The sequence below is a fragment of the Opisthocomus hoazin genome, chromosome Z, assembly GCF_030867145.1.
Source record: "Opisthocomus hoazin isolate bOpiHoa1 chromosome Z, bOpiHoa1.hap1, whole genome shotgun sequence".
NCBI classification, from domain to species: Eukaryota; Metazoa; Chordata; class Aves; order Opisthocomiformes; family Opisthocomidae; genus Opisthocomus; species Opisthocomus hoazin.
Genome location: NC_134454.1, coordinates 81,257,125 through 81,278,805, shown reverse-complemented (window position 1 = coordinate 81,278,805; position 21,681 = coordinate 81,257,125). Strand labels below are relative to the sequence as shown.

At 41.2% G+C, this 21,681-nt stretch overlaps 1 protein-coding gene across 1 annotated transcript in view; it reads right to left on the bottom strand.

Moving 5' to 3' along the window:
• Positions 1 to 584: 584 nt before the first annotated feature.
• KIAA1328 (KIAA1328 ortholog) overlaps positions 585 to 21,681 on the bottom strand; it is a 184,944-nt gene continuing 163,847 nt past the window's right edge. The window contains exon 11 of the mRNA XM_075411536.1: positions 585 to 3,949. Within this exon, the coding sequence (XP_075267651.1) occupies positions 3,736 to 3,949 (214 nt within the window). The 3' untranslated portion in view covers positions 585 to 3,735. The remainder of the gene's footprint in view (positions 3,950 to 21,681) is intronic.

The window sequence follows — 21,681 nt, the reverse complement described above, 5'->3', positions numbered from 1 at the left end:
ACTGTAGCTCCCCAAATGCATGAAAACCATCTGGAAAAACAGTAGGTGGTCATAAACCTCTTATGGGAATTGGGACATAAAGACTTTTCTCACTCCAGGATATAAGCACAAAATTCTCCTTCACCAACTTACTGTATTTTAACAACTTGTCTCTACTGTCTGGCTCAGCTCCACTCAACCTTTACTTTCTGTCATCCTTTGGCACAGTTCTCTGTCTTGCGTCCTTGTTCTTTCTTACCTTTATCTCCATCCTTTCTTCCCCACTCTTTAATTCCACCTTTTTGTCCCAAAGCATGGCGCTGGCTTTCCACTTCTCTTTCGTATTCTGAGACCTCTCCCCCACCTCACGCTCCAAAAGAGGTCTTGCTCCTTGTCACAGAAAAACCCATGTCCTGGAGAGGAAGAGTAGGCTTAAAACAAGCTCCTTGTCTATCTTAGCAAACTGGAGATTCACAACATATATGACACGACGATGTGGAAAGTGGAACATATTGTCAATAGCAGAATTGACATCTAAGCTGGACAAACCAAATGAGAAGATAACTCAAATAAAAGTCTGGAAGAATAAATGAAATCCCCAGATAATTTATTAGATTAAGACCTCACACACGTATATAAATATATGCTCAAGATGGGATTCAACAGTGATACTGGAGAGGCTAGAAGTGGAAAGGGTGTGACTGCTACTGGTCCACGACGTGCAAGCTGCACAGAAGCAATGACTACACAAACACTCAGCTAGTGTGTGTGCATGAGCCACTTGGGAAGAACACGAAGTGAAGGCGTGGGTGGGAGCCTCAGCAGAAGTCATGTTACTCCACAAAGTCTCATGTAAAACACAGATCGATGTGTGGCTGAAGTACATTAACTGGGAACACTCTGGACAAGCAGTCTATGGCTGGACTAAGTTCCCAGAGGCAGCTTCGACTCAAAAGGACACTGTCAAGTGATTGCTTTTGCTAGTTTAATTTTTGCATTTCCTCTACTGTTTTAGCAGATGGAAAACAATTCCCCTCCCAGTCCCAGCTACTGATTTTGTCCTTTCCTATTTGACAATCATTGATTTTTTTTTTCTAAGGCTATAAATGTTTTAATAACTTCAACTTTGTAGTGCCTCATAGCAAAATATATTTGCTTGCACTGACTGCTAAACACTATTCCTAATGTACTGCTTATAACTAGAACAAGAGCCAGCGTTATAAAAAATGATTATTCATAGGGTCTACCGAATTAATAGCTTTTGCTTCTTCATCCACATCTCACAGACAGTTAAAACATGCAGGTCTTCACCCATCAGACATTTCAACCATCTTAATTCCAGACATCTCTGCTTCATAAGGGTATGCCTCCTGTGTAGCTCTGACTGATGGACAGCACCTTGAGCATAGTGCCCACAACCCTAGCAATGTCCTTTTAAAAAGAGCTGCTACCAAAATAGAGATTCAAGTCAAAAGTCACCTTCAGAATTAGAATTGTTAATGGACAAAATGGATCATAAGGAATCCTAAAGCAGTGAAATATTGGCACCCACAAAGAACCAAAGAACAGAATGCTCCCACACAGTGTTCTCAACTGGGTACATAAAGGCACCTTTCAAGAGATATACATGTATTTTTTGCTGTTTCAGAAGGTCAGTTAGCACTTATTAGAAAAAGCAATTAAAGTTTCAGTCAAACTGGAAAAGAAAAGAAATCGGACTGAAATCAGAGAACTGTTTCTTTATAAATGCCAAACCTTAACAAAAGAAAAACCCCAACAAAACTAAAAACCACCACAAAACAACCCCAAACTCTAAGATCTGTGTGGTGATCACTTCACGGTTTCCCACAGTTTTCCTGCTGCTTTTTGTACATTTTCCTCTTCTTTCCCCTCCCTTCCTCTGCCCTTTCAAAGAAGCAGACCACTCAGCCAGCAGAAGGAGAAAACCTGTCTCCCCACCTGCTATACTTGGGTCAGGGCACTGAATACATCTTTGGGGCTTTAATCAGAAACCTGTGCCTTCGCAGGCTCAGGGAGTAGAACAAGAGGGACATTCAACAGCAGATGGACATATTCAAAAGAACTATAATACTTCACTGACAGCAGGACAGACCAACCAGGGCCTTTCCACAGTAGTCATTTTCTGGTCCTGTAATGCTGCTGCCCTCCTTTAAAATCCTCCAAGCAGCTTTTAAAATTCAGCTGGGATCTACAAAAAGAGTATCACCTCATCTGTGATTAAGACTGGGCCTGAATGAAGCAGCTCAGAGTAACTTGAGATTCATCTTCCCCTTTATTCTCCTTTGGTTTCATCCCCATAAAAGCACGGTGCTGCCAGGGACACGTGCTAGATACCCTGCACTGACGCTCTCTGCGGAGATGCTCGGCAGGGCCCACTGCCGAGCCTTGCTAGCTCCTTGCAGAGCACCAAACATCGCACAGAAGCGAGCATGCGGGAGGCAGGCAGCAGCCATACCCAAGGATCAGTACCGCAACTCGCTGCCATTAAGATAAGCAGGGTTTTGCTAAAGAGACTGTCAGAAAAGCTGTACTGGCCCACGAAGCAATGTTTGGGAGCAAATGGTCTAGAACTTGCCTGTACTGGCTCAATTCTACCTTCCCCTCGCTGCAATTTTACTGTGCAAAATGGGTATTTTAGCCTCATATTTCTAGGAATACACGCCGGTGGCTACTGTTACAATAAAATATGAACACTGCATTGTGGAGAAAATGACCATTAATCCTATAATCTGCAGTCACTCTCACCAATTCGGCACATTTCTTTAAATAACCAAGTACATGCAGTAGATGGAAGTGCATTTAAATAAACTGAAATAGATACAGCATGAATAATTAAAGCCGGCAGGGAAATGTGCATTGCAAGCCACTAGTGGAAATAATTACTGATTTGTCTTATTTACAATGGAGCCTGGATACAGGATCAAAATAGTGCAAGTTAGTGAAAATGTCTTAAGACTGTTCCTATACTACCACTACTACATATTTAATCTTGAAAAGTACATCAAATAGGTTTTGGACCACTACAATGTCTGACCCTGTTCTGCTCTTTCACAGTTCGGTTACCCAGCACATAAACTCTGCGAAATAGCACTGATTTAAAGAGGAATGTATTTCAAATGGATGTCTAGTACATCAACTTGCAACATTGTCTATTAATGTTATCAGACACTGTATAGTTGAGCTTACGATATACTGCCTAAAAACCCAGCGTGTTAAATATCAGAATGTTGAAGGAAAAGGTAAATCATATCATCACTGCACAAAGTACTAAAGTGCTTGTATCTTTATAATATGCCAGGTTTTAAACATACTTGTTTAATTAGAAAATAATCCACCTTGAATGTGGCAGTTCTTGAATGCTAGGCAGTTCTTGCAAACTGCTTTAGAGCTAGAAATCGATAATGAAATATACTTCCGATATGAGGCTGGCAAAACTATGACTTCAATCTATTAGAAAATGCTGTAGCTTAAAAAAAAATTCTATTTTAGAATGATTACGTGGCACGTGAAAGGCTTAGAAAAAGTTAATGCTTTCTGATTGGTCTACCCCAACAATGTTCTTCCACTGTGATGACTAAACCAAAATGAAACTGGATGCTAATTAGCTATGTTTTAGATGAGGGAAGACAAGCAGTTGTCACTGAAATAATTTAAAAATGGTACTTCAAAACAAACAAATCAGGAATACAAAGGTCCTAAAAATTCCACAGAAGGGCTGTAGACCAATGAGGTGTGTCAAATGAAGAAAATCTCCTCAAGGAGTCGGCTCTCCTCTAGCTCATCTGCTCTGCTTCTGGAACTGCGAGGGGTCTGGTACCAAGAAGACGGCCTGTGGCTCACACGATGAGGCATCTGCATTTTGCTCCTGTCATAAGATTCTCTGCGGAGGTGTCCTGGGGCAGATACTCGACTCATAGCTTCAACCAGGTCAAGCAGACAGGTTTCGTGCCTACAGAAACACACCAAGAAAATGGAGCTCCATTAAGCGTTACAGCATCATGCAGGAATTGAATCCAGTCTTCCTGACTTCGTAATTCAGACTAGACCTAGATTTGTCTGACGGGGGCCACCAGCACAGAACTAATTTTGCTGTATGGGTTCCTATGAGGAATACCAACACACAGGTAGTGAAAAAGAGGCCAGCAAAGCATGGATGCTCAGGTTATTTCAAGCAGTTTCATCAGCTTTTCCATTTGAGGTGTGTAACGTCTTAGTCGCACTCCAGAGACTGAGGTCAGACTTCAGAGATATGACAGCCAGATACACCAAACAGGTACAAGGCAGACCCACAGATGCAATGGTAAAGTGACTTATACACATGCTGCACTTTTTTGAATAGACCTCTACACTTGATTTACTTTCCCAGGGATTTGAAAACAGCAGGAGACTTTATTATTATTGCCACAAACTACACGTGCTTCCTGTAAATCTCTGTGCGCTATATGGAGTCTGTCTGGTGGAAGCACTGAAGGAATATAATCTAAGCAAGACAATACAAAATCAGCGCTTGAGGTACCAAGAGAAAAGGCAAAGGTGCTAAACATTACTCAGGCTGTCCTTTAAGTGTGAGTACAGATGTAGGGGAAGGTTGCAAGCCAATGTTAGCTGGTAACACACACTGAATAATGGCAGTTACTTCAGACAGAGACTTCCTATTAATATTCACATAAGACAAGACCTGATCTAAATACCAGCACAGGATTGATCATTACAATATATTTTCTCCTGTCCAATTTTAAATGTCTTAAACAATACCATTTCCACTGCTTCCCCAGGGAAGATGTTCTCCAGTCTCAGAGATATCACTCAAGATTTTACCCAAAAGTCCCTTTTGTTCCGTCATGTTGTTAGCACCAACCTGCCTGACATTCCCAATGCTGAAATAATTCACACATTCAATCACTTACATGCACAGAACATTATTCACAGCACCCAACCTAAGGTATCAGTGTAGCTGGTTGGTTTCCATAGGGTCCCTCTCTTGTAAGCAGAAAGAGTTCATCCATAACGTGAGGAAACCCCTCAAGCTGTTTCCTGCTTCGAGCAAAAACCCGTTTTCCTTTCGGGACAGCGGGAGCCTAGGAAGACTAAGTAAGTAGGTCAGACAGCTAGGGTAGGTTCCTCAACTCAGATGGGATGAAAAATTCTTAAGTACAAATATACACAACAGTTTGTTGATGTGAAAGATTCGCAGCAGCCAATGTATCTCCCAGAGTCAGGCTACCACTTGTGCTGTCCAACAGCATCAGGCAGCAGCATCAGGTGAAAAGACTTCATTCCTTCAACTAGCAACACTATGCAAAATATCCTTCACTAGCTCCAGCGGTGAGGGTTACGATCCAACCATCATCAGAAAACTGGCCATGACAAGGCAACTCGTAGCTGTGTCTGACACACAGAAACACTTCCTCAGCTCGAAGGGGTGAACTGTGGTACTGATGTCAATGGCAACCACTGGAGTTGTGCTATGATTGTTTGGAAAAGTAATCTCTTTCACTTCCTTCAATTTTTATTGTTCCTTCCAACCTAATGGAGGAAATGCCATCATTTCTAACACAGCCGACTTGACATTACTGCCTCACAGGGCTCTCTCCTCTATTTGACTATCTATAGATTGTTTCATTTTTCTTTCAATGTACTAGCTTGCATTTCACCCAATCAGAAACCCATTTTTCAAATTTCTTTTCCACATTTTAAGCTTGTCTATGTGCCTTTCTATTATCTGTCTGTTTATGTCATCTCGAATAGCCAAAAATGAGTGACTCCAAACAAAAAAATGCAGCTTTAGTTTTGTTTCAATTGGACCATGTAAGTGGCTAACCCTACTGAAGTGTGATGCCTTACAGTTACCCTAATCAAAAATTTCAGAAGGACACGGTTGTTTTGGGTAGCTGAGCAAGACCATTTTAGAGGGGTCTGCTGTTTGCATCAGCATTCAGAAAGTACTCTCTAAAAACTGAGGCTCCTTAAAGATATCTCCAATATAAGATGGAATAAGCCTCACTGATAGTGAGAACTAGCACATAGCTATATTAGACTTTTCACATAGAGAAAGTTTTGAACTAGACTCTATATAGATATACACAGATGCTTTGAACCCCAAAGAAACCCAGTTAACACATACACTGGTTTCATTAGCCACACCTCAAACTTCTTTTTAGATTAATCTAGTCTAGCATACAAATGCTTATCTCCCCTGACTGTAGTGCTATCATAAAATTTCAATTTCTCCAGCAGCCACATTCAATCACAGATTAAGCAGGGGGAAACCAAACCAGTCAGTGCATTTATAGCAAACGTGCAGGCCCTAGATTTCAGCAGTACCTTCGAGTTCATTTCTTCTGCAAGTTTATCTAAGTTTTACAGCATTTCTGCTATCAGGAAGGCTAAATGATTTGGCAGATTACAAGCACAGCAAATAGCAAAGATTATGTAAAAGACCAGGTGTTGTAAATCAGTCTATTTGACACCACAGTTATATATGCAATAAAGTGAATGAACTCTGCTAACAGAGTGCTATCTGATAAAAAGAATGCTCCTTGCAGGTATTTAGTGTTTAATCCCGTGATAATGGTTTGCCCTGGTTTGCCTAGGCAACATCAGACAGCATCTGGCTGCAGGCAACAGAGTAGACCTAGAAAGGTTTGAAGCTTGCAGACAATTTTCTCACCATTTATTTGTACTCAAATATTTAAAGAGACACAGTCAGAATGCTCAAATCCTGAAACAAAACTTTCTTTAAAACCAGGATATGTATCCCTTTCACGATCCGAATAAATGCATAAGTAAAAAAAGGCCTCATTATTATTATCATTATTGTTATTATTACAATACTTCATGGCTTCAATAAAGTCAAAGCTGTGGGATCAGGCACCCAAGAGTCAGCACATTTCAAACAGGTAAACTGATCTGGCAAACTTGGCTTTTGAATACTGAATGCTCTTTTCATGCAAATTAACAGCCAAGGGTGCCCTTGTACTGTTCATACTTCCCAAGGAGAAAAAATTCCCAAATGTTGTGCGGAAGTAACAGCACTGTACATTAAACTACATACAGAAATTCCTCACGTATAGATGTTCAACCAAGCAACCAAATGTCCTATCAGTGCTAGATGCTTACACACAATTTCTTTGATGGGATTTGCCCTCTCAAAAGAAGGAAAATGAGGTGGGCAACTGTCTCTTTAAGGATGGTGATAATTCTGTCTGTCTTCACCTTTTCGGTATATTTGCCAGTGTGCTGGAAAGTCAACACGCACCTCTGCAACAGACTGGAAAACAATCTCTTTTCTAACCCTGGTTAGAAATATACACCCATGTATATTTCTTCATCTGACTTTCACGAGCTTGAAAGTCTGTATGTTTCATCATAGGAGAAGAAAATACGTAAAGCCTACAAGTTTGGATTAGAAGTCTAACTATTTAGACAGCTAAACTTTAGTGAAAGTAATCTTATCATTAAGTCCCCAAAAATTCCATCAGGTGATGGAACAGAAAGAATTCTTGCACAAAGTATGAGGAAGACAGCACCATGTGCAAAAGGACAGAGACGGGAGTAGAACGAACAGACCAAGGTAGGCTTTGAAGCCCTTCTTTCACTAATGAAACTTGACCTTTGCTTTTAATGTAAACTCCAAATATGGCTCAGAGAGCAGCATGCAGACGCCCAAACTATCTGAGAGGTAGGCACCACCAGGATCAAGCCAGTACAGTAGATGCAGACCTGTGACCTTGGTGGCTACATCCATCCTGGTCAGGCATTGCACAACACTGTGACAGTATGTGACAGACTGGATCCATGCACCAAGGCCAATTGTACGAGGTTCAAAAAGGCCAAGGGCCAGGTCCTGCACTTTGGTCACAACTACCCCATGCAACGCTACAGGCTTGGGGAAGGGTGGCTGGAAAGCTGCCCAGCAGAAAATGGTCTTGCGGTGCTGGTCGACAGCCGGCTGAAGATGAGCCAGCAGTGTGCCCAGCTGGTCAAGAAGGCCAACAGCATCCTGGCTTGTACCAGGAACAGTGTGGCCAGCAGCAGCAGGGAGGTGATCGCACCCCTGTACTCAGCACTGGTGAGGCCGCACCTCCAGTACTGTGTTCAGTTTAGGGCCCCTCACTACAAGAAGGACACTGAGGTGCTGGAGCGTGTCCAGAGAAGGGCAACGAGGCTGGTGAGGGGTCTGGAGAACAAGTCTTACGAGGAGCAGCTGAGGGAGCTGGGGTTATTTAGTGTGGAGAAGAGGAGGCTGAGGGGAGACCTTATCACTCTCTACAACTACCTCAAAGGAGGTTGCAGTGAGGTGGGTGTTGGTCTCCTCTCCCAAGTAACTAACGCTAGAACAAGAGGCAACGGCCTGAAACTGTGTCACAGGAGGTTCAGACTGTATATTAGTAAAAATTTCTTTACTGAAAGAGAGATCAAGCATTGGAACAGGCTGCCCAGGGAAGTGGTTGAGTCACCATCCTTGGAGGTGTTAAAAAAAATGTGTAGATGTGGCACTTCAGGACACGGTTTAGCAGCTATGGTGGTGTTGGTTTGACGGTTGGACATTCTGATCTTAGACGTGTTTTCCAATCTTAATGATTCTATGACTCCCTTAATCTCCTCTGTACTATTAACATGAGTTGCTGGAAATCTGGCTTCTCAGCCACTAAAGTGCTTTTGGAAATTTTGTTAGAATCTTTCAGCACTGGTTCCTAATTAAATAAGTATCTAGCAGAGTTTATAAACTCTATAAACAGTTTTGTAGTCCATCACTAAGGTAACAGGAAACATCATAAAGCATCACAATTCAGAACAGCTCATGAAACATTCACCTTTTAAAGAGAAAACCAGTACAAAAATAAACACAAGTTGGCACAAAGCCAAATCCTTCTTCCACAGTATTTCTGTTTCACTGCTTGGGCAGCATGAATACAACTGAACATCTACAGGTGCATCTTACTTTGCACTGTGTTTCCAAATTGAAAGGCAAGGAAGGCTCTCGCATTTTTATGACAAACACACAAATGTGGCTGTTGCTCTGGGAACCATAAAACCACTTATTCCCGGGATGGTTGCTGAGAAATCACCTGAAACTAGCTGGTATTCTTTCTAATAAAACCTGCTGGGCAATCAACGTTCAGACAGTCCCACAATGTACAGTACCTAAAAAATGGTCAGATTATGCAAAAGTGATACACAAAACTTGTTACTGCACAGCATATTAGAGAGAACAGTGCTCTTGAAGGTAACCACAGAGCATCCTTGCATCAATTGGCTGAATAGTGATGTTTATTTATTTATTTAGACATTTGGGATATGTAATTGAATTTTCAATGTTTGTCTGTTTCCCATTGCTGGTAAAATATATTTCTTGCACACTGTTCAATTTTTAAACTGCGCTATTGTATTTTCATATTGCACAGTCCCATTTAACTAATAATATCATCTGTTCCTTCCTGAAAAAACAGCACAACCCCAAACAAGTTCGATATTTGGAGGAGCAGGAATTTCCCCATGAGGCAAAATAACTGAACTTATTAGAGTCATAAATACTCTGGCAGTGAGATATATGTATATTTATTTGAACAAGCAGTGTCAGATATTATTTGATCACTATGTTCAGAGACATCTTTCCATTTACAGTCTCTGAAAATTTATTCTTCAACCATAAATGTGTACAAAACACACAGAATGTCTCTTCTGCAAGGTGATGGCATTTCAACAAAGCATACTGGCAATACGGTTTTGGAGATTAGTAGCTGTATAGGCTTACTTTATTTAACTGTATATACCTGAGGAAATAAAAAGGTTTATTTTTATACTACTGCTTATATTTTCAACATAAAGTTCAAAGTGATTTACTAATGTTACATGAATTGCCTTTGAATTACGGTACAGTATTGTGCCTAAGTACAAACCCTAACACTATTTTGTATTCATAAAACTCTGCCTGACTCCAAGCACTTTACAAATGCTAAACACAGCTAAAAAGACATTCCAGGGGTAGGGAACAGACCCATTTTACAGAAAATGAAACTGAGCTCACTCTTACTATAAAACAAATATCAAATCCCTATTTGACTGGAACAAACAGGGCAAACAACAGCAGAGAAAAAAACAGACACAGATAAGAAGTGGCCTTAGCAATACAATTACCCCAAACCTGAAGACACCACACTAATGATACAGCCTGAGATAATCTGGAAAAAACAGCTGTGATGACTGATCACCCCACCCCAAGTTAAACCAGGCTTTACAGGCAAAGGGCAGAACTCTACCTAAACTAACGAGTACTAGCCACTTTCTGTGATCTTTATTCCTGCATCCACAATTGTTGCATTAGGGATGCTAAAGGTATCTCTGTGGCTTGTCCTTTCATCATCCATGCACCAACTTCTTGTTCATAAAATTTGCCTAATTCCTTTTTCAATCTGTGGCTTCCACAATGTCCTGTGACAGCAAGCTCAGAAGTTCATTGCTATTGAAAGACAAATTTTTCTTTTCTGTTTTAATTATATATCCTGCCAGTGCCATCCAGTGCATTTTAAAGACAGACTGCAGCTAGTCACTCTCACGTGGTGGGATCTGGTGAAAAACAGTTTCACATTCAATTTATCCACACCTTCACAATTTTGCAAACCCTGATCATTTTCTCATTCATTCTTTTCCTATCCAACATCATAGCTTTTTGGTCTGTCCTTATATGGCAGTTGCTTCATCCTCTTGATTAAATCAACTGTCCTGTGCACCTTTTCCAGCTTCCACTATGTCTTTCTTGAGAGGCAAAGAGCAAAAGTACACATCAGAATCAAAATGCAGGTACACCAAAACTTGTGTATCCACAAGCTTTTGTGAAGTTCTAGGAAGCTTTGAACTTCACAAATCCTAATCCCCTGCTCTGAGTTCACTATCATGTGGGCATGGTATTGATGACTCTTCCCTAAGTAAATTAAATTTTTGTTCACTCAGTTTTGATGACTTTTTGGAGTTTCTTGCTATTCACATGGCATTTGACTGTCTGAAAGAACATAGTATCACCCACAAACTTATCAGGTCACCCAGGAGGTTTTGCTGTTTACTTCTTGCCTCAGGTCACTGATGAAGAACCAGGCCAATGGGTTCCTGTGGGACCCCCAACTGCTGACTCTTCTGCATCGTGAAAAATGAACATTAAGTCCCTTTGCCTGCTATCATCTAATCAGAAGTATATCTATAGAAGGACTTTTCCTCCAAACCTGCAGAAATTTGATTTCTTTTAAAACCTTTGGTGTGGAACCTTGGCAAAGGCCTTTTGAAAATCCAAATGTATTATGTCAACTGGATCCTCTTTGTGTCACCGGATTTCTCTTCTCAGGATCCACAGGCCTGAGATGACGTCTCAGATTCTTTCTTCTCTCCATTCTGGCAGCATGACTATAATCCAGGTATTAACCAGTAAGCTATTTAGCCCAGCAAGCCCGAGATGAACACGCCAATGAACATTAGAAACTGGTTGGATAGGAAATGAAAGCTGAGAAAGATAAGCTGACTTTGCAGTCATTCCCTGAAAGGCCACAAGTCAGGACAGCGAACCTTGCCTTTCATGTGTAGACTGCATCTTCAGTGACCAAAACACACCTTTGGGGGATATTCCCATGTACTGACTCTCAAGATGCCGAAATCAAAAAAATGAACAGAGAGAAAAGCAGTTCTTGAGGCTGGAACATGAAGAGAATGAACAAGATTAAATTGAGAATCAGAGACAAAGGGACTGTACCAGTTAGCCTGAGATTCCCGTTTTACTTTCACGCAGGCTGGGACTCAGAGCACACACTTCACTGTGGGATACAGGAGGTGGCAAATTCAACAGTGCTATATATGTATTTAAATCAGCTCCAGGCTGGGACGTCTTTCTTGCCTGTAACAGGTCTGTATTTTCCAAAGGCATCTCAAAGTTTCTTAATTCTTAGAGAAAAAGATCAAACTGCAGACTATTTCAAAGCAATTAAAAAAAGATCTGAGCCTTTTATTTAAAATACATCACACAATGTAGAACAGAATATATTTACACAGTGTCTTCAGCAAGAGACTCCTGGAGTGCTGTAAAACCCACACCCACATAATAGAGAGCTTACATTATCAGAGACTTTTAGAGAACTCTCCGAGGCAGTATTCACAGAATCATAACCTAGAGAAGGAAAAGACTTATTAGATCATCCAGACATCTCCCTGCTGATGGAGAGCCATTCCCTACAGCCTGCTTCCTCACATTTGTTGCTAACAATCAGCCTCTTGCTATTCTCCTTGGGAAGCCATTCCACAGCCAAATATATCAGACACTATCATTATCATTATTACTTATTTATAGGCTACGGTGTAACCTAAAGGCCATGATCAGGATCATGGGGACCAACTGTACTACCACTTGCAAGAGCAATCCTCTCTCCAAAAGAGCACACAGTCTAAATAGGTAAGTCAAAGTCCAGTGGGAAACATACAACATACAATTAAGGGGAACAGAGTAGCATGGAAAGTGTCACAAATCTTCCATGAATTTTTGCTTCAGTTTGGTAGGAGGTAAAGGTATGTGTCACGAACAAGAACATGTTTCTGATGGTCAGCTAGAGATAAACAAAGAGGATTTTCTTCCTCCCTTCTACATGCCTAGTTATAGCTAAAGACATGGCATGGTACTGAGAAATTCATCCTCTTTTTTGGTGCAATACTCCTTAAGTATTTGAACAATATTACATTTCTTCCATCTGCTCCAGTCTCAGTCAACATTTATCTGAGCTGCGGATATTATAATCTTCTCTCATAAATCAATACCTCTAGCATAGCAACAGATTTTGCCACTCTCCTCTGATCTTTGACAGTATCTTTCCAGTAAGTGATCAGAAACAGAGAGGAGCTCAGCTCCCTCCAGCACTCACGCAACGCTTGTCTGCGCCGACTCAGATGACAACAGCCTTTTTGCTGCCACTTCATGGCTCTGCAGGTCGCTCTCTCACATGCCTGTATTGATACACTGCACTGCAACACATCGCTGTATGCTGCAAGACCTACAAGACCAATGAACTCAACGCCTAGTTTTCTGGGGTTACTAACAATTATCACTAAATCTTGTGGAAAATGGCATCAGAGATTACAGCCTTTGCACAGGAGAATTTGGAGCGAAGTAGCAGAACTGAGTAAAAACATCACACCTTTCTAACAAAAATGAGCCATGCTTGGCAGTGTTATCAGACAACCCTCCCTCCCCAGCGTGATAAACAGCAGCAAAGAGCTAAAGCAGACTTGGTCTTGAAAGGGGCTGAGCACTGCTGGTTTGCCCCTGGCCTGTTGCATACCAAGCAGAGCCAGCGTACTAAAGGATGCCGGATCCAGCAACAGCATCTCAGAAAACTTGTGCCCTAAGGCAGGGCTGATAAGAGATTTTTCTTCCTCAGTTTTCACCCTGGCTTCACCTACGATAGCAGCCAACCGGCTGTCATTACTGAAATAAGAGTTACTGCTGGTCTCATTCCTCCTTGCTACACAAACAGGCCATTTTCACTTGCTCTGTAGTCAGAGGCCAACAGCTGCTTTCCTCACCTTTCCGCACTCCCTTCTCAATGCTCCCAATCCTCAGTTATCCTACCTCTTTGCTCCTGGTAACTCAGCCTTTTCTGTTGTTTCCTTATTGGACTTTTGCTCAGACCCTGCTGCCATGTTACCAACCTGTCAAATACAACTGAAAGGGCTTCTCCATTGTTTTTGTCTCTGTGTGCTTTCAGTAGCTAAAAAACAACAAAAACTCCCAGATCATTTCTTCTAAGGTACGGCTGCAGGCAGCTGATTTGGCATAACTGAGGTTGTAATAAGTCTGGAAGGCGGAGGGTGAACAAAGACATGAGTGCTGGGAAGTAAAGAAACCTTTTAAATCAGATCTGCCAGTTACAGAAGAATAATTTAGAATGAAGTTTTAGTATAAAAGAAAGAAATTACAGAACCACGGAACTACCATGGAGTTTAACAACCACCTCTGCAATCAGTCTGTTTGTATTGTCCTTCTCTCCCCTCCCACACACACGTTTCTGGCTCATCAAGCCTGAAAGCTCTTTAGATCAGAAAATGAACCTCAGTGTATGCACAGCACCTGGGGCCCTGATTCTGCTGCGATATTACATAATAACTTTGCACTTCAGAGCATGCTTAGCTTTTATTCCCTTTAAGCACTCTGTCATCATAGCATATCTGCAGCAAGATCTTCACCTTTTATTGTTCCGGGCCAAAACTAAGCTGTCATCATCTTTCCTGCCATACCTCACCCCCCTACCTCTTCTGCCTTAACAGTCTTTCTTCTCAATTTTTTGCTTTTACAAGTTTGTCCCCAAGCAGCTTTCCCCTCAAAGCAAACTCTAATTCAATGAATCATCTTCAAAATTGTGCCTTTTCTTTTATAATGTACTAAAGCCTATAACAAAGGGTTGCATATGTAAGTCACAGTACAGTTCTGCACCTCCTCTCTGCCAGTCTCAGTGCTGTCCCTTAGTTTTGATTTCTTTTCCACATTTCATCTCTTTTTCCTAGTGTCCTTTCAGCAAAGCTGGGACTACCTTACACCCTGTACACTGTCTACAACGTTGTGGGTACTAAATAAGTGCAAACCAATTCTAAGGGGCACAGCTTAGGGGCAAAAAAACCTACTACACACAGCTTGCAAAGTCCATCACCATTTATATGGATTAGCAATCTGTCTTTTTTCACAAGCTCAGTCCAAATTCCCAGCCTGCCAGACAATAAATCAACTTTTTGCTTCAATTGTACAGTCACTGGGAGATCTGCATAGTTTTAGGTCAAGCACTTATAACCGTTTTATGATTCCAAAGTTTCTTACCTTGTCATTTAGTTACTGAACTGTGAGCTTTCATTGACTTTGTAACCATTGTGGCAAGAATTGCTTGCAGCTGTGCAAGATTTAAAACCTCATTGAGCAGAGGCACAAAATCGGACTGTGGTAGTTTTAAGTGCATATATTGGGGTGGAATCGTGACCCTATGGAAGCCAATGGAAGTTCTGCCACTGGTTCACTGGGGCTGGGTTTCTTCCCTGACTATTGCCATTTGTTGTGTCGGTGTGAATAAGTATTGCAAGCTCTCTGTTTGACACCCTGGAAATGAGACACCTCAGTGAATGCTTGGAAAATTTTTATTTTGCCTTTTTCTTTTCTTTTTTCCTATCTTGGTGAAATATTTTACATACTGTCAATAACTGTACCTAAACACCAGCTCTTTCCGTGGATCTGCACTGTCCTTCCTCTCCTGCTTGTCAGTTTAATTTCTTCTGCTGTGGCATGGAGTGTTTAGTAGCAAAATGTAGCAGCAAATTCTTCTGTTTCTTAATTATCTCTGCCCTGTCAGCTATACCAGTGAAAACAAGTCACCGTTAGGCAATTCAGATACCAGTAAACACCAAGTTGTGATAATACAGAGTCCTGTATTACTGTCATTACAGAAAAAGCTGTTTCAGGGAGGTTTAAAAAAATTAAATAAGCCCAGCACTTCTAAATGGCCAAAAATCTAAAGATATCTTAATTATTCTTCAATATCTTAATCATCCTGTAGAATCATGATCTTGTATAATGGCCATTTTAAATGAAAGGTTTGTGGCTCTGCACAGTTGCCACTTCCTTCTAATTGTGAATTAAAGCATAATTTAGCATGACTCTATGCCAGCATGACTAGAAAAATTTACAGACACCAGCTCTGGTTGAAATAGGGGCGAAAAAGCAGTTAGATTTCTTTAAGTAATAGAAAATCACTCACCAAGTTGTCCTTTAAAACAAAACACTAGAGCTTTAAGTTGACAAACTGACTTGAATTAAACCACATAGAAAAGTGCTTGCATTGTAAATCTTACAGGGCAGAAGTGATGGTAGGTTATCATTCTGTTTATTAGCATGCACTTTGGAGAGTTCAGGGCAAGTATGGATACGCATTCATTCCATTTTATGCTGCACATTACTGAAAACACATTCCCCATAAATAATTCATAAATGCATTGTCTGAAATTTCAGATTCCAAAAATACAACACAGTTTTCAACTTTATGGTCGCTTGGTCTTCACAACAGATATAGACAATTGGATGGATGGACTTGGCAAACCTGATAAGAACCCATCAGTCAGAATTACACTACAGAGGTAAATGCAAACATCTCCCAGCTCCCAATTCCTGGAACAGCAAGGCCATGATGACAGCACCTGTTGTCTGTGCTAGCAGTCCCATGGTAGGGAACAGGGAGAAAAAGAGAAAGGCAAAAAGCAACCAAGCAGTGAGAAGAAAGTGTTCAGTCAGATGCTTGACTTTAAAAAGAATACATATTATGAAAAAAACAAAGTCTTGCTCTTCTCTGTTCATGAGCTGGGTGTGTAGCAGGAGAGTTAGGAGAGAAAAGGCACTTTGCAGGATGGTGTGATGGGGAGCTAATAGGTTGAAACTGCCGAGAAATCCATAGAAATTTAAATTTAAGGTATAGTAACAGCCAAAATGCAGACAATGGACATACTATGCCTTGCAGAAAGTCCATTTTTCTGTCCAGACTGCACTACAAACTTGAGCTCTGCTTGTTGCTCTCAGCTTTTAATTGGTATCATTTCATTAATGCTAATGACATAGTAACTGGCATCATCTTTTATGCCAGCGATGCTAGCATAAGAGAGGTGAATAGGATCTTGCAGTTCATCTAAAGTCTAATTTCTGCAGGGAGCAGAGTGACCACAACACCCACTGAAGAAACTGAAGTATGCTTCACAGGCTAGAGCACTTAAGCTTTACACACCTTATGATTCTGTATTTTGCTGACATTATATAGGTAGTTTATGCTTAGTTGCCTCTTTTTCCTCCATAATGTACTCACAAGCCTCACATAGGATAGCAACTGCTTTTCAGCCAGGTTTGCATTCACTTGCTCTGTTCTACTCACCTTCCAGCGGGGCACACACAATTTTGGGTACCTTATCTTGTGAAACCATTGGTGCCCAGCCCTAACAGCACAGCCCACAATCTCCCTCTTTTTTTGAACTCATTCACTCCAGTGAGTCTGCCTGAGAACAAACATTGCAGCTGAGCTCAAATACCTGGCATCCCAACAAATGGATTGCTTGGGCACAGACCATACACGAAGAAACAACACTCTCATAAAAATTGTATTCCAGTACCCAACTGCTGTAAAACTTCCTACTCCGCACGCGGTGTGGAAACCTTGGGACTATCTGCCACTCCATTCATTTCCAGGTGTGCTGAACTCTCTGGGGTAATCTTTAAATCAGCTGAGATTTCATACATCAAAGATGAGGATACATAATTCAAGAGAAGCCACTGAGATAAAACAGTAGCTGTAAAAAATGCAGCTTTCTGGTGGTGCCTGGTTTAGCATGTTAAAGAGGGGCAACTGCTGGCGAGAAGTTGCACGCAGTCGGCACAGGAGCACGCCGTGTGGCAAAGCAGGTAGACTTGTAAGCTTCACAGGGACACAGGCACTGAATAGGCTTGACACTGTGCAAGTACCAAGTTGGAAGGCATCCTACAGAAAAAAACAGCAGTAAAGCACGGAGTACAAGGTGCTCAGGCCTGGTGTCCCTTGGCTGTAGTCACCGCACGCTAACAATCTCTTTCAAACACTTTACACAGGTGGTAGGTGTCCCACTGAGATAAATTATCTACTTTCAGTTGCTGAACAGATGGGCAGGGAAGTGAAATTTTAGTTTGTTCATTCCCAGCAGTAACTAGCAAAGATGATCTCGGGCTCTGCAGGATTACTTTTCGATAACCATACACCTGTGGATAGTCCACGTTTCTGTCAGAAACTACATAAGGTCACTGATACTACCAGACAGGCAGGGCATTTAACAGCTCAAGCGACTGATGCTAAGTCTGTCATTCCCATATTCTTCTGGATATATTCTAGGCTTAGAGGGGCCACAAGGTGTACAAAGAGGGACTTCAACAGGCAAGAGAAATGGGCCCACAAGAATTTCACAACATTCAACAATGAGAAACACGAAGTCCTGCACTTGGGGAGGAATACCAGGTACCAGCACATGCCGGCTGTGACTGGCTGTAAAGCAGCTTTGCAAAGAAAGACTAGGATACTCGCTGTCCTGGTAGACAAAAAACTGAACATAAGCCACCAGAGGCCAGCACTGCCAGCAGGTCAAGGGAGATGATCCTTCCTCTTGACTCGGCACTGGTGGGAAGCAGCTGTAGTGCTGTGCTCAGTGCTGGACTCTCCAGTACAACAGAGACATGGACACACTCAAGCAAGTCCAGTGAAGGGCAACAAAGATGATTGCGGAGTTGAAGTATCTGACACCACAGGAAAATCTGAGACAGCTGGGACTGTTAGGCCTGGAGCAAAGGCAGCTCGGGGTGATCTTATCAATGTGTATAAACACTTGAAGAAGGGAGGAAAGAAGATGGAGCCAGGCTCCTCTCAGTGGTGCCCAGTGAAAGGAGAAGAGGTAACGGGCACAGTTTGAAACAGGTCACCCAGAGAGGCTGTGGAGTCTCCACCCATGGAGATATTCTAAATCTGACAGACAGCATCTTGAGTAGCCTGAGATGATGATCTCCAGAGGTGCCTTCCAACCTCAGCTATTCTGTGACTTCATAGTGGGGTATTTCTTTTCATAAACACATTAAACCTCACAGACAGTAGATGACAAAAAGGCAAGGACTGACTAGCAAGGACCGGACTCTGATTTACCCATACAGTACAGGTATGGTGCAACCAGTGAAGCTTAAAATGTCCTTGCCTGCAAACCAGGAAGCCCCATAAATCAATGCGAACATTAACCAAGGGCTTCTGCCCAGAAAGGTTTGCAACTCATTAAAACCAGACTGGACGTATGGGAAACCTGACGACGTATTTAAAGTAAGGTTTTCCCTCCCTTCCCCACATACTTTACCAAATCACTTGCATCTGTTCATGTACAATTACATCATAGTGGAGTACACAACCCTGTCCACATTTTTTCTTTTTGAATAAGAAGGTCATATCCACACTTTAAGAAACTTAGTAAAAATATTTTTAGTATCATCACTTTAAGCTTGCAAATATTTTTCTGGCAGAAATCCCCAGCTAACTTTACAGCAAGACCTCTCAAAGGAAACAGAACTCTTACTTTAAAAAAAACCCAAACCACACTACAAAATGAATGTGACCCAGGGACTTACCCTTCTATGCAACAACATGAGCAGAGAGCACAAAGACAGTGAAGTTCGCAGGGCGTGAAATTAAAATTTTCACACAGATACAATGAAGTAATGATACAATGTTACAACCTTGGCACAAAAATCTTCTGGTTTGAGTAAAGTCAATGCCATGTGATGTTACGGTTTGTGCACTGGTAGAAACAGTCTGCTGCTAAAAAGTTCATAAAAAAACAGAAGAAGTGAAAGCAAGAAAATTGTACTGATAATTACAATAGGCCTATACATTCTAGTGATCTAGACGTTCCTTAAGATGCTCATCACAGTAGTATCTAGCTGTCACTGCAGGCTGAGCTAAGAAAGCACACTTTTCTTTCACGCCTAGAAATCCAGGAGGCGAGATGTCATTAGGAGATAGGAAAAAGAAGACTGAAAGAGATTTGAACTCAGCAAATAAGGGGGAGGCAGAGGACATCTCTTACTCGGTCGGTTTGTTGCCTACGAACAAGGTGGATATGCAAGTTCCAAATTCCAAGCATACGGATAAGAACGGGGATGCACAGAGCAATTAACAGAGTCAAGCAGAAGCTGGGATGAGCAGCAGCTGGAGCACTGCTGAAGTCCTTGTAGGAATTGCTTCACCTGTTACAGTTAAAAGGGAAGGCAGTGCTGGAAAAATACAGGCTCCTCAGCAAGGACAAGGTCATTGAAACAAAAGTGGAGCTTGAAAAATTCTGGCAGACCCACATACAGGGAGGGACACAGACACAATTACAAGAACCTGCCATGTCAGACTCGAGACTTGCAAAGTTACAAACAGTGCCCTTTATACTACAAATACACCCACACAGTGCAACACTGAATTATCAGACAATCTGCATGGAGCAGGAAGCATTTTCTTTCTAAGAGTATGGAAAAGTCTGCAAATTCATAAATTATAAAGCTGCTTGTACATTACAGTGTTTCACAGATACCTGACAGACATGCACGCATCCTACAAAACATATTTATAGTCTAAACTATAGCAGGGAAGAAAAAAAATCTGAATTCAGTGCCACTGCTCATCTCAAACCACAATTTTGTGATCCCAGGCACAGAAGTTACACACATAAGTACTATTGGAAACCTGTTTCCAGTCACCCTTCTGGAAATCTAACAGTAAAAGTCAGTCTAGCAGTGCAAAGGTCGTTCCTGACAAGGCATGTTTCTCACCCTTATGATCCAAGACAGCACACACAGAGAAACATACAGCCAAATGTGACTTAATAAAATCTTCAACTTCTCAGCTTATTAATTTTTTTAAATTTTTCTCATTTCATTCCAGTGATTTCATTAGGTTAGACTTCTTCATCTTTATTAAAAAATAATCAGAACTGAAATGTTTCAATAAACCCAATTTCTGTTTTAAGTAGTAAAAGATGATTCAATGCAGATGAAGCAAAAATGAAAGTTAAAAGTACAATGGCATTGGAAGCTTTGAGAATCTCCTTTAAAGGATTTTTAAATACATAAATTATATATTAGTAGTCTGGAATGTCTTTGTTTATTTTTTACAGAAAAAAGTACTTTAAAAGCAAAGTACTCTCTGTTCTCCAGCTGTATCAAAACAAAATCCTTTAAAACTGATGGATGGGAAGAACCAAAGGAGAAAATCAACACTTAAGGCACCATTACTAAAACAGACAGAGCTAACCTTGTACGGGGCAAAAACCAAAGACACAACATTATTTTCAATAAAAGGCTTAATTTTGCATTATGTTTTCAAATTATTTCCCTCCCAACACACTCAGACTAAAAGAAACAACTTAACTTACTCACTTCCCCCCCCCCCCCCCAAAGAGGGCCATAAATTAGGTGCCACCTAACAAACAACACAAACCAGATCAAAATCACCATAAGTGACCTCAAATTGCCTGGGAGCTAGAAGCAGATTGCACTGAGAAATATAAATGCTAAATATAATCTGTATCTACAATGACATAGATGGTGAAAAAAACCCTCTAACATTATCTAAATGTTGAGGAGACAATTTTAGTGCTGTAGTCACTGCCCATCACAAAGCCAAACTTAACAATGTTCAATAGCCTCTGTTTCTGGACAGGAAGTCTGGTCCAGGAAGAGGTAACAAGTCACTCCTAGAGTAAAAATTGGTGCACTCAGCTTGAGCAAAGATCTATAACCAGGGACTACACCATTAAGTCTTTGTTTCCTTCAGATCTGTATCAGAAAACTAGAAGGTATGTTACATGATTCAAGGTTCCCAAAAGGAATGCTGGAAAATGTAAAAACCAAAAACATGTTCAACAGCCTTTACACTGAAACACTGGCATGACTTTCCCTACCCAAACGTGGAAGATGCCTTGGTTATTTCACTACCCTACCCAGGAAAAATCAGGGCCTGAATCTTCTGTTATTATGTCCTATCGAACTAATTCCAGATATGTAATATTACGAGATTGAGACTGAAACCCAGATATGGGGTTTTTTCCACATCAGAAATGTCTTAACAAGGATGTTAGTAGATG